Raw genomic sequence first — 13,469 nt, 5'->3', positions numbered from 1 at the left:
CCAACCTTTACAATTCTGTGATTTCTCTAATATAATTTCTCAAATTTCTCGCCCGTTTATTTTCACAGAGCCGACGCCCTCTGCCGGCACACGGCGGCACCTGCGGGGGCCAGCGGCGCCGGGAGCGCTGCCCGCGGGGAGCGCCCGGGCGGAGGCGGCTCCCGGGCCCCCGGGCTCCGTGAGGCGCTGCGGGGCGGGGCCCGCCCTCAAAATGGCGCCGCCCTCAAAATGGCGCCGCCCTCAAAATGGCGCCGCCCTCAAAATGGCGCCGCCCTCAAAATGGCGCCGCCCTCAAAATGGCGCCGCCCTCAAAATGGCGCCGCCCTCAAAATGGCGCCGCCCTCAACAGGGTCTCCACTGGAGGCAGCTTCCAGAAGTTTCTCTGCCCGCGTTAAAGATGGCTTCCCGGCGTCCTGTGGACTGCGCGACGTCACACCTCCCCCGCCTCCCGGAGCCAATGGTACGTGCGCGCTCTGGAGTCACGTGGGCCGAGCCAGCCAGTCGGCGTGTGCGCGCGGCGCGGCGTTGCGTCATTGTGCTGGCGGAGCGGCGCGGTGCGGAGCGGGGCGGTTACGCAGGTGCGGGACGGGGGGGCGGCCTCGGGGGCACCGCGGCGGGACCGGGCCCGGCACCGGGCGCTGCTGACTCCCGGAGCTCGCCTCGGGCCGGCTGCCCCGCAGGGCGAGGGCCTGGGGGCCTGGAGGTCTGGGGGCTGTCCCGGCCGGCAGCGGGGCCGGTTTCCGCCTTCGCTTTTCCGTTCTTAGCGTTACATTTCCAGCAGCGCGGGCGCTCGTTTGGGGTGCGTGGTTGATATTTGTTATTTAGAGCACGCGAGTTGCGCTGCGCAGTGTTTGCCTGCGTCAGGAAGGGCTCCGTGAGAAAAGCGCTGGGAGTCGGCGCGGCTGCTTACATCAGAGCTGCGGCACGTCACGGAGCTGGGCCGGGGCGGGAGGGGCTCCAGCGCCTCGCCTGTGGCAGGCGGTGCTCGGGGAAATAGGGTGAAGGGGCCTGGGGAGCCTGCAGGCTGCCGTGCCCGCACGCTGCTGGTAGCTGCGAGTTACGTCAGGGCCTGCTGCTCAGAGCTGCTACGGAGTAACCGGAGCTCCTGCGCTGGGTGTGACCTTGACTGGAATCTGACTCTATAAAGATATTTAATTCATCAAAAGGGAACGACCTTTCCTAAAGCGTTTTCCATCACGTGCATTACACCGTTTAGTCATTTGGTGTTACATCTGACTGAAGTTTATGTAGAGTTTGGAAGATGTTACACTCTTTGAAGGAAGAATATTCATGCAATTTTTTTCAAAATAAAAGTTAGTTGACAAGATAATTCAAACAGAAATACATAAAGGCTCTTGGTGATAACTTCTGTGTAAAAAATTTAATGTGTTTTTCTGTTTTTTGGTAAGCACCTTGTTGCAGAAGATAACCAACAGAAACGGAAAACAAATACGGATGGAATAGCAGCTGAATTCTGGTTAAGAACGTTCTAGTTCTAATTACAGTACTCAAGAATCAGGATCCCTATGTATTGATGTTATACGGCGTGGAGTAGTTGAGAATAAGCAGTAAATATATGTTTTTTATGTGAAAACCTTGTAACAAAACTAAAACACATTTTCTTGTGCACTTGTAGGACAACTGTTAAACTAACTAAGCAACCATGTTGGCTGCAAGGCTGGTGTGCCTGAGGACGTTACCATGCCAGGCGTTGCGCCCCACCATTACTCAGGCTTCCCCAGCATTGAGGAATTCCGGTATAAAAGCATACCAGCTGTGGCAGCCTAACCAGGTAAGGTAGATGTCAAGGGGCTGAGTGTTTTGCCAAGAGAATTGCTTGGCACGGAGTACCTGTTTTGAACGCTCCTAAACCTTTGGCTTGTTTGAGAAAGCTACTGTTACTTATTGAAGGAATAACAGTAATCATAAACAGAATGCTTAAAAGTAATTGAAGTAATATTTTTCCATTTAAATTATTAGAAAAAGAACCTGAAGCAGGTAATTAGCATTGGGCAAGCCTTATTATGCAAGGTAGGGAGAGCAAAAGTTCTACCTCTTCCAAGGTCCTTGTTTCCTAGTATTTTTCCATCTTAAATGTTAAGTTAAACGAAAAATTTATTTTCAAAAGCAGTAGTCCCGGTATGTCTTTAGAGCCGTTGCCCAGGCCAGAGTAATTCTTGAAATCTAGCAGGACTATCCAGAGTCTTACTGGCAGTTTCAAAACTGAACTATCATTATCTAAAGACTTCATGGAGAGAAGGTAGTTGCTTCTCCTTTCTGTTTTCATCTTATGCATAGAAAACTCTTTTAAGCACCCTAAATTGCAGGCTGTGATTTTTTTGCTTGTTTGTTTTGGTGGGGTTCTGATTTTTTGGTGGTTTTGTTTGTGTTTTGTTTTTTTTTGCGTTGTGAGGAATGCTACATAATTATAATGGTGGAGTTAGATGTTGTTAGGTGGGGAAAAAAAAAGTGCCTGAAATGCTTTGGTAAACTTCCTGGATTTTATTGCTCGATCAGCCGATGCTTGTGGTAATGCTTGTAGATCTCAATTTTCAGTATTAAAACAAACTTGCTACTTTGAGCAATCCCTTGGTCAAGTACCCATATAATAATTCAGAAATTTCTGAGCAAATGGTTGACTTCAAAAGCAGTTTCTGAACTTAAAATAAGAGTTCTTACACCTCTTGCAGATTGTGAAGGGTTCAGTAGAACAACGTGCCTTATTTGCTTGGAGCTTGTTAGCCATAGATCTTTAGTTTATCGGCCTTCATTCAACATTTGTTCTTGAAATCAAGGTTACATACAAAAGTGAATTCACACTGCTCTCCCAAATTCAGTAGGCAGGAATGTTGTGTTTTTTTTTTTTTAACATAAAGTTAAGTAAATAAAGAGTATGTTTTTACACGAAAAGTAAAATAAAGCCTTATGGCCTTGCTTAATACAGTGGGAGTAGAATAGAAATGCAAACATTAAACTTTTTTTTTTTTTAGCAGAACTGTTAACTTCAACTTCTGCATTGGTTCTATACTGCTGTCTGTAAATGTCTCTTACAGTTTCCTGAACTTTAATATTCAGTTGTTTTCTCTGAATGTTGTTGCTGCATGTACTTCGGAGGGAAGCACAAATAAATTAACTAGCAATAGCAGGTGTAGCAAGTAAATGGCAGTGCTTTGGTGTGTTAAAAGCAAATTGCTTTCTCTCAAAAATGGATTGTTATTAATTTGTCAATACAGTTCATCATAAAGAATGTCTCCTGTTTTATTTCATTGAATCTGTCTTATTTTACTTTTGAATCTAACAGTGTTATGCCACTAGAGTAAGAACCGGCGTAAGGCGTGGGAAGATTGGCCAGGAAATTAAAGAAGCAGCGTTTGAACCATCTGCAGAAACTGCGCTTAAAGGTAGGGTAGCTCTGCTTTATATACTCCCAGTGTTTTGAAGCTTATCTTAAAATTTCCTTGAAGAAAATGGTTTCCTTCAAACCACTAAGGAGACTGAAAACATTGCTTAGTATTTTAAATTTACCAGCAATTTGGAGACAGTTTCTCTGCTTGTCTTTCTCTGTAATGTTCAAAGCTGGAAGTACCTCACAGTTTCTCACAAGACATTTGTTGTTATCTCTGCTTTGAAGTGCTGGCAGGAACTATAAAATCAAACTTGTCTGCTACTTAATGGAGACTAGTACTTCCTTGGTTACAGATGTCTTTAAAATAATGCTAACACTTTGCTCCAACTACTTCTTATGCTGTTTCAAGGAAGTATTCTGCTCTGTGTGGAGTTTGCTGAATAAGGGGGAAAAAAAAGAAACAAAAAGGCCTAGGGCGCTGTAGGCATGTAAGGTATTGGTGTTCTATGCTTGCTGGTACATTTAGTGTGAATCAGAGCTTTTTCTCAGCAGGTCACAAAGTGATTGGTATTAGTAGTTCAGCAAGACTTGTAAATGGATGTTAGCAGGACTGAATTGGTAAGTAGAATATACATAGATTGAGAAAAGAATACCATGGCTATAGCACACTGAGGAAGAATGTACACAAAGAAGTGCACAAGTGACAGCATTTGGTCTCAGCTGATAAATACTTTTCTGTGTATTGTGACACAGAAGTAGTATGTCTAAAAATCAGACAGTAGAAACTGATGGTAAATCATGCCTTGTTGCCTGTGAGTTTTGTAAGTCGCATCTGAAACTGACGTGGTCTAATCTAATACCAAAGACTTGACTGAGCAAATGTTAAAGGTAGATGAATGACGGGAAAGGAAACAATATCTTATGTTGGAGGACTTGTTAACTGGCCTTTGTGTTAGAATTCCCAGCTCTTAGTGTAATAAAGGCCAATAAACTTGCCATGATACTAGCTGATCTCAATTCCTACTCTGTTTTATGAAACTGTATGGTGTTGGTAGGCTTAATCTGGAGCGTTCCGTGCGTAGCTATCTCAGAAATGGTTACACATTGACTTTCAAAGTTAAGTGGAGCTTTAATAAGCCTAACATGGATCAGGTATTACAGATAAAAACAAAGCCATGTGAGAATGCTTTTAACAGTCCAAGAAAAGCATTCATGAGAGCGTGATTTTTCTTCATACAGTTGATCGTCTGGGAAAATTCGTTGTTGCTGGAGGGGCTGCTGTTGGCCTGGGGGCCCTCTGTTACTATGGAATGGGCATGTCCAGTGAGATTGGAGCTATTGAAAAAGCCGTGTAAGTAAGAGAGCTGATTTAAGTAAAGAGCACTTGGAAGTGGATCTCCCTCCTCTTTTTTTTCTGCCCCTTCTTTAGCTAGTATCTCCTAATATGCATGTAGCTTACCTTTCTTAATCTCTGGACAGAAAGCTTTTGCTTCTGGCTGTGCAGGATTTTAAAGTATATAACTGAAAGGAAAATTTAAATAACTCAGATTTAAATAGATACTGATTTATGTGAATTCCTTTGTTTTGCTAAATTTGAAACTGGAGGTGTGCCACATGCAAATAATTCATAAATTATGAAGAGTAAAACAATTGTTAAGACCACTTTGCCTTGTGTTCCTCTGAGATTATTCATTAAACTTTTACACATTTCCTTACAGAACACTGTATTAAGGAGTTTCCTTTGAATACTCATGTTGGTTTAAACTCTTAAACTTAGATGTATTGCACAACAAAGCCTTGCTGATGACAGCATCTAGTTACTTAGACTTAAGTCAGTTACTGGTAAGCATAGGTGTGGGAGAAAGTGATGCTGGCGATGTCTTGATTTGCTTACTCTACTATTAGTCACTTCCAAATACAAATGTGTTCATTGTACTGAGGAGCTCTCATTCGTGTCCAGTTCTGCTGCTACTGTTAGAGCTCTCCAAATGACATGCCTGGCTTGTGATACCAGATAAATGTGCACACAGTGACTCAGCATTCTGTGAGCTGCTCTGCAGGCTGCTTACTGCCCAGTACATAATCTATAGACAATTTTCTTTACACTCATTTGTTGTGTGCATACACCACTCTCTACTTCTCCATATTTAGAAAAAAAAATATATTCTTTCGCATGTAAGCTTCCTGCTGTGTATACTTTCTCCTCAGAATTGAACTATCATTAGCATTCTTTGTAAATCACAGTGTTGCTAGAATTGTTATATAATATCTGCATGTAGTGGGGAAGATCTAAAAGTTCAGATTCCTGTTGTAAGCTGAACTCATGATACAAGTTGCTAAACCACACAATTTTATGATATTTCACTTTTATCCATAACTATGAATATATTTAACAGCTTGGATGTGCTTTTTTTTTTAATTGGTTTTCATTCTGGTGTTGATAACTGCATAAATCTGTACAACTACTTTTTTTTTTTTCAGTATTTGGCCACAGTATGTGAAAGACAGAATTCACTCTACTTACATGTACTTTGCGGGAAGCATTGGCTTGACAGCAATGTCAGCTGTTGCAGTAAGCAGATCTCCGGCACTCATGAGCCTTATGACAAAAGGCTCCTGGCTGGTAAGCTCATGTTATATAAAAAAAAAATCACTGAGAAATGACCCTAAATGTTGTGGTTGATAACAAAAATGCTAAATGGTAAACTGTTTTGTGAAAAGGAAGGTGGAACTTTTATTATGCTCTTGTCCTTATCTTTAAAGATCACAGACGTTCCCTAATGATGTTTTGTGTTTTATAATTTGATGCATCTAATTGCATGCTGTTGTGCACCTTCTGTACCTCATCAGTAGCGTGTTTTTGACAAACTGCGTACATAACATAAAATGCTGTGCTGTGCTGACCAGCTACATGTAAATATGAACCTGTTGCAAGTGGCCATTTGAGCTTAGCAATACTATTTCTGTAGCTTTCTAAAAATGGGATTAGAGATCCTTATACGTTTGTACTCCTCCTTGTGCTGTTTTGTGTAACTCTTCCAAAGCTCTTGTTTGCCAAGGCCAAAGTGATACTGGTAGGCAAATCATCCAGGCAAACTGCTAACAGAAACTCTGCTTCCTACATATTTGGTGTGCTAAGTGTAGCAGAATAGTAATAGTTAAATGCTAGCGTCTGCACAGCTTTACAGAGATCAAATTAATAATGCTTCCTTGGTAGTAAACCAAAGTTGTGTGTTTCTCTGATCAGTTGGCTAGCTGCTGTGTTTTTTTCAGAATAAAAAGTAAGAGGAGGCAATGAGGTTTTAAAAGGCGATAGTAAAAGCATGTGAACTGAATACTGGCTTTGGGTGGAGAAATGTACAAGGAAAAAAAATAAAGCTAGTCTTGCAGGTACTCTAATGAAAATGGGATTAAGTGGAGGAACTGTATGTTTTCCTTACACGAGTAAGAGATTCTTGCCATCTCTCACTAAACTTGGATTTCTAGAAGACTTGGTATAAGTAAAATGGGAATTACTGCAAGTTAGAATCTGCAAAGATTTTAATATCTTTTACTAGAATAGTAAAGAAATTGACAAATGTTCAAATTATGATTTAGCATAATTCCAAAAAGAGCAGTTTATTGACTTTGAGACTAGGAGGTTCAACAAATCATATGGTAGAATGGCAATCATACATTCTTATACCAACTTGAGCTCTCTACTGCTGTTCTTACAGGCAATAGGTGCAACTTTCGCTGCTATGATTGGTGCTGGAATGTTGGTCAGGTCCATATCCTATGAAAATAGTCCAGCAGCTAAACATCTTGCTTGGATGATGCATTCAGGTATGTGGCTGTAGTCTTCATTATAAAATAGTATGTTCCTGTGTGACCGCATTCTTACTTGAAGAAAACTGTTGATACTATAATAAATTACTGTGTTCTGCTGCTGGAGACTTGAGATTTTTCAGAGACCACTGGGATTTCTTAAGTGTCCTTAATGTACCTCTAATTTCTCATACTCTTGTAAAAGTCATGCTCAAGTTGAACTTGAGGTACGTGTTGGATAGAACTGATTTATTAATACCTGCTTTGCTTTTGTGACTGCTTTCTGGCACTATAGCTTGTGTAAGCACTGTTACCTACACTTACTGAAATTCATCTGTACAGGATACGAACATATTTGGAAACTGATCAGAAAAATACAGTTTTAGTATTAAATAACAGCTTCTTAGATACACACTCCCATCAGGTTTGTAAACCAAAGATGGGTTTGCAAGAAACAGATCGGTGTCTTACTGATGTTGCATACTTCAAATAATAATTAGACAGACATGTTAGGCACGGAAACTGTACTAGATCTCTAGTAGAATTATACTCTAGAGCTAAAGTAAATTAGTTCTAGAGTAAATTACTTTAATTGTACTCTGTAAATTCATTATAAATTTTCTGTTAAGAAGTTGAATTTATTTCAGTGATGTGTTATTGATCTAGTATGACATTAACAGAACAGCTATAGGTTTCATGCAAGACTAGCAAAAAGTCTGACTTAATTGCTGGACTAATTCTTACTGCAAAAATCTGTCCTGACCTTCAGTTTTCAGCATTCCTATGGCTATTTTGTAGTTGATTAGTCCATTCAAAGTGTCTCTTAACAGCTGTTTTTGAAGAGATCAGTACGTTGTCTGCTGTTAAGCTTTCTTCCAAAGACAAGCTCGCTAAAGTACTCTCCAAAACTAGAGGAAAGTAGGTCACTGAATTTAAGATTGTGCACCTATCTAGAAGGTAGTGTGATAAATTGGCAAGTGCGCTGGTGTTCTGTCATGTTAAGTGGATTAGTTTGAGTCATGACTTGAAACATTGTTTTGGCAGGTGGCTCTTTACCAGAGCTCTTCCAAACCTTACTGGTTTTGTGTTCCTTTGGCTAGGTGTCATGGGTGCGGTGGTGGCGCCACTAGCCTTCTTGGGTGGTCCTCTGCTGATCAGAGCTGCCTGGTACACAGCTGGAATTGTCGGAGGGCTCTCAACTGTGGCCATGTGTGCTCCAAGTGAAAAATTTTTGAACATGGGAGGACCGCTTGGAATAGGCTTAGGCTTTGTTCTGGCCTCTTCAATTGGTAAAGTATTATTTTAACTGTCAAATAGAGTAGCTTATAAACTTAGACTGCTAGAATGGGAAGCTCACTTCTAGTTACAGGCTAGCCCGTCAGTTCATAGGAGGAGATAACTCCATTACGTGTCTTGAAGACAGAAAATGAATTTATGATTCTGGCAAGTGTTAATTTGATGAATGGCTGACAGTAATGGTTTGTATTGATTAACTACTGGCAGTGAATCAGGAGAACAGTAAATGTTACCCTAGCTTCTGATTCACTTGTTTTTTTTCCCTTTTATGTTTCTGGGCATTCTTGTATGAAAGTCCTAGGAACATGAGTACTTTCATGTGAAGAAAAGTATGCACGATTCCTTAGGGTGTTCAAAATTACTGCGTTGGCTTGTATGAGACATCTTCTGTTGGTGTATTAAAGTTCCTTGAATCAAAAATGCACTGCAAATTGAGAATTGAGTAGTCACTGAAAAACGTGCTAAAGGAGTTGAAGTTTAACATTACTCAGAGTAGCAAATACAATAGCTTTCATCAAGGCTCTTTTATGTTCTTCTCCAGGGTCCATGTTCTTGCCTCCTACTTCTGCTTTTGGGGCTGGCTTGTATTCAGTAGCTGTGTATGGTGGATTGGTACTCTTTGGCATGTTTCTGCTGTACGATACACAGCATGTCATCAAGCGTGCAGAGACTCTTCCCTATTACGGAGTGACCAAGTATGACCCAATCAATGCGTAAGTATTCCGATCTCACTGTATGTGAAAGAATCAGCTTTGAGCTATATGGCGGTATGTCTTACCGTAAAGAGCCAGACCTTTGTTTACTCTTCAAAAGTGTGTCGCTATCAAATGGAAGAAATCATAGGGTTTAGGAACATAATGGGGAAAAAAACTAGTGGAGTTAAAACTGAAAGCGTCTGCCTGAAATGAGAGAGACAGGATTGAAAATGTGGTGTCATGTCCAGTAATACTGGCTTCCTAAAAAGCACTTGTTTTCTGCAGCATTGTTGAGAGGATTCATAGTTGTTCTCTGAAAATACCTCTCAGTATCAGCTGAGATGAAGTATGTTAACTCTTCTGAAGTTGCTTAATATTTACTGGTCTTTATCTCTAAATAAAAAAACAAATGTGATAGGGAAAGAAGGATTAATTGACCCTCACTAAAGAGCAAGTCTGATGAACAAGTAACTGCCTTACTGTACCTGTTGTCTATTTGATCTTAGGTGAATTGTTTATCTCCTTGCATCCGGCCTTCTGTCAGTAAAATAGAACACTAGTTGTCTTCTAAATTCATGGAGACAACTAGTTGATGATAAAACATAGAAATAGAGGTCTCCTGTAAGAAAAGCATAGTCTCTGTTAAGATTTTTTGCAAATAGGTGCTGCTGGCAGAGAGAGTACAAAAAAAAATAAAGGGGTGTTTCTACTTAACTAGGGTAGAGGACATGGTAGAGTTGAGTTTTGTTAGAGACCCTTGATGGATGCTTTTTTAGAAGTAAATGGTATGAAGTGCAAAATAATACTGTTTATGTTCAACAAGATTAACTTTCATTTCTTCTTTCCTAGGTGCATGGGTATCTACACAGATACACTGAACATCTTCATTCGGGTGGCTACCATGCTTGCTGGTGGTGGAGGTGGCCGTAGGAAGTAAAGCAAGACTCTTTGCAGCTGACAGCCAGGAGTTCTAGGTTGTCTACCTAGTGCATATACTAAATAAAAACTTATGATTACAAGCACTTTTGCTGCAGGTCAGAAGTTTAAAGCATTTCAGCATATTGTTTAAGTGCAATGTAATTCAAACTTAATAGTGCTTCATCAAACACCTTCCAACAATGTGGACTGCTTGAAATTGTACATTATTTGGGGAGAGTAAATTATTTTAAATATATATGAGTAAAATAGTCGATATTCTTCTTAATGGGTTTGACAGCAGTTCAACTTTTGCTTTCTTTTTCTACTGTAAGTGCATAGTAAAGTAAGTCATTTCTGTAAACGGGTATCCTATGTGCAGATAAGGACACAAGCTACTTCAGGAAATGACATTCAGATGCAACAGTTTTCAGTTAAGTTGTAGACACCATATTTTATTTGCATATTAAGAAGAACTGAATAAGTTGGATGTGGTATTGAATGTGACAATGTATTTTGCTGCTTAGGCAGAAATTTCAGAAAGGTTTGAGCAATTTTCAGAAAGACATTGGTCACCTCACCTACCCAGTCCAACAACATACAAAAGGCAATATGAGGAACCTGTGGCGCCTGTCCCATGTAAAAACTGCAGTCTCCTTCTGGAGCACATGAAAACTCCATGTCTGCTTTCCAGTGTTTTAATGTTAAGTGGATATAACAACAGCTAGGCTCTTTTGATACTAGATTGATCAAATTGTTGAATAATGATAGAGGTGTGTCTTTCTTCCAGTGACTAAATTTCAGTATGCAGATGAAGCACCATTCTTCAGAACAATTTCCACTGTTCATCTCCTCTCACAAGCTTGTACAGTTGACACTAAAAGAAAAGAAATTGAGGACTGCTTGCTGTAAAGCCAAGTATCAATAATTTACCATTTTGATATATGCTGTAGTCTGCCTCTAACTTTTCCAAATTGGTGTGTTTAGTACAGTTGAAAATAAATGTTCCAATAGGTGGAACTGATTTAACATTAAGACATGTATGCTTGCTGAATTACATCATGTTATGTTGGAAGACGGGGGCAAGTTCTTGGGCACAAAAAAAGTTTGAGCTAATACCAACAACTCGGACTTCCATTTTTCCGGTGAATATGCTACGTTGATGTATTCTGGGAAAAATAAAATTCTAGCCTCACAAGTTGATTGCTCTTACTTCTCATGTGTTAATATAATTTAACTAACTTCACAGTAACTCAGTTAAGAGTACTGTATTTTTTTTGGCTACAAATTCCTTTGTAAGAGAATGCATACTCCTCTGTTTTACAAAATAAAAATTTAAAAAAATCCCCAAAGATGTTTTCCAGTTTCACTGGTTGCCATCTTTTGGGGGATGTTTCCCCAATGGAAGATGCTGATCTACACTTGCTTAAAGTGATCCTTCTGGTGTGTCCTGTTGGCTATGGAATACAGCCAGTACTGCTTTTTTATGTTTACTGCGGTATTTCTAGTTTCTTCAGTCACAGGGAAAAACAGTGGACTGTGAAGAGCCTTATTGCACAAAATCCTTTGCGACAAATGGTCATACAGCACAAACTAGCTCATGGCACTATTTTAAATGAAGGAAAGCTTTTAGTACTTCGAGAAGGTAGAAATCTCAGGATCACGTCACATTGTAGGTAAGTTTATAGGATCTTGGTCTTTTCAAGTAATTTCATACACAGTGGTATGTGTAAACTGATTTAGAGTAACTGTACATACTATATATACATACAGCAGTATAGTTGTCATCAAATTCTGTAATCTACACAAAGAGATTCTAGGGAATCTGCCTTATAACAAAACTAAAAAAAGTAATATTTGTGCCTGTAACTAAAGAACACTCAAGCCAAGCTGCTTTGGGTTTTGGGGTTTGTTTGGTTTTTTTTTAGATTCAGGGGACAAAGCTTTAGAGGTTGATTATGAACCACAAGGGGGATCCTGGATGGTTTGAAACAGTAAGGTGTAGAACACAACACTACAACAGGAAAGTCTAAAAACTTAACAAAAAAGAAAGTGTCTGCTGAACCATGAATGCTCTCATTTGCACTGAGTCTTGTGAGAAGATGCAATTTGACGTTGGACTCCAGCAGGAAAATACTCTGGTGCTATCTAGTGTGGGTCTCCAAAAAAAACGGGAAAATAGGTTCTCTTATATGTGAAGTCCTAAGGAAAGAATCAAGGTTTACCTTACTTAAGATAGCCCAGATTTGGGGAAAAATAAAAATCTTGATTGTGGTTTGATAGGCACAAGAACCTGGTGCTCATTTTGCAGTGACAGCATCTGTTAGGTTCTTATGCTGGTTTACTGTCATGCTATTCTTAAAATGGTAACTGAAAACTTGAAAACTTCCTAGAACTAAAAATAATAGGTTAGTTTTACAAATAAAACTTATTAGGATGCTGTTGTAGTTTGGTTTGTTTCCTTAAATTGAGAAGTACAGTTTTAAATCAGGAGTTTCTCATGAGTGAGTATTAAGATCCGTTAAGTATATCTTACTCCGCAGCTTTGAGAACAAATAGCACTGAGGAAGGGCTAAATACTTTTTTTTTTTTTGAGGTCTACTCCTAAACACTGAGTATTTTCAAATGAAAATTAGATGTTTTACAGCCTGAAATTCATACATGTAAAAGCTGATCAGTACCTGGATAGACTAATTTTTAATGTCTAGTTTCATTCTATTCCCAGGAAAATGGGAAGCAAAAATGATTATTAACAGTAGGCTGTAAACTCATAGAAATAAAAAAAAAAAATCTAGCAGTCTTAGCAGTAAAGCTGTTTTTGTTGTTGAATAAGGAATGTTATTTAATGTTCTACTGACTATTTTGCCTTCCCCTTTGGGTGCTTTTGTTTACCATGGTTTTGATAGTTACTAAGTCATAAGTTTTCATCTTTTGATGCGTTTTGTTGTGTCAGATTGAAGATGGTGATATGTAATTATATTTTCTTATGACTTTTAATTAAAACTCAAAAGCAACAACAATAAAATATTAAAACATAGAGTATTTTTAAATAATTAGTTTTAAGTTTATGGGGCATGAAATAAATCAGAAAAGCAAGTGTTACAGAATCATAGAATGGGCTGGGTTGAAAAAGACTAAGGTCGTCTATTTTCAAGCCCCCTGCTCTGGGCAGGGTTGCTAACCAGTAGAGCAGGCTGCCCAGAGCCACATCAAGCCAGGCCTTGAATGCCTCCAGGGATGGGGCATCCACAACCCCTTTGGGCAACCTGTTCCAGTGCCTCACCACTCTCTGAGTAAAAAACTTTCTCCTAATTTTCAGCCTAAATCTCCCATCTTAGTTTAAAACCATTCCCCCTTGTCCTATCACTTCCAACACATGTAAACAGGCGTTCCCCTGTTTATTATCAGAA

General features: G+C 39.7%; 1 protein-coding gene across 4 annotated transcripts; it reads left to right on the top strand.

Annotated features, from left to right (window-relative positions):
• The first annotated feature begins 417 nt into the window (after positions 1 to 417).
• On the top strand, positions 418 to 11,411 carry GHITM (growth hormone inducible transmembrane protein). Of its 4 annotated transcripts, XM_068687987.1 has the most exons (10): positions 418 to 578; positions 1,637 to 1,792; positions 3,302 to 3,401; positions 4,586 to 4,697; positions 5,828 to 5,969; positions 7,063 to 7,171; positions 8,254 to 8,442; positions 8,991 to 9,162; positions 9,994 to 10,118; positions 10,850 to 11,411. In XM_068687987.1, the coding sequence occupies exons 2-9, from the start codon at positions 1,664 to 1,666 to the stop codon at positions 10,079 to 10,081; spliced, it is 1,041 nt and encodes a 346-aa protein (XP_068544088.1). In that variant the 5' UTR covers positions 418 to 578; positions 1,637 to 1,663; the 3' UTR covers positions 10,082 to 10,118; positions 10,850 to 11,411. The 4 variants fall into 4 exon arrangements, with proteins under 4 accessions (XP_068544088.1, XP_068544087.1, XP_068544089.1 ...); XM_068687986.1 differs by having other exon boundaries at positions 9,994 to 11,411; XM_068687988.1 differs by lacking the exon at positions 418 to 578 and adding an exon at positions 649 to 799 and having other exon boundaries at positions 9,994 to 11,411.
• Positions 11,412 to 13,469: the final 2,058 nt, after the last annotated feature.

Source organism: Anas acuta, chromosome 7, assembly GCF_963932015.1.
Source record: "Anas acuta chromosome 7, bAnaAcu1.1, whole genome shotgun sequence".
Taxonomy (NCBI): Eukaryota; Metazoa; Chordata; class Aves; order Anseriformes; family Anatidae; genus Anas; species Anas acuta.
This window is presented reverse-complemented; position numbering and strand designations above follow the sequence as displayed.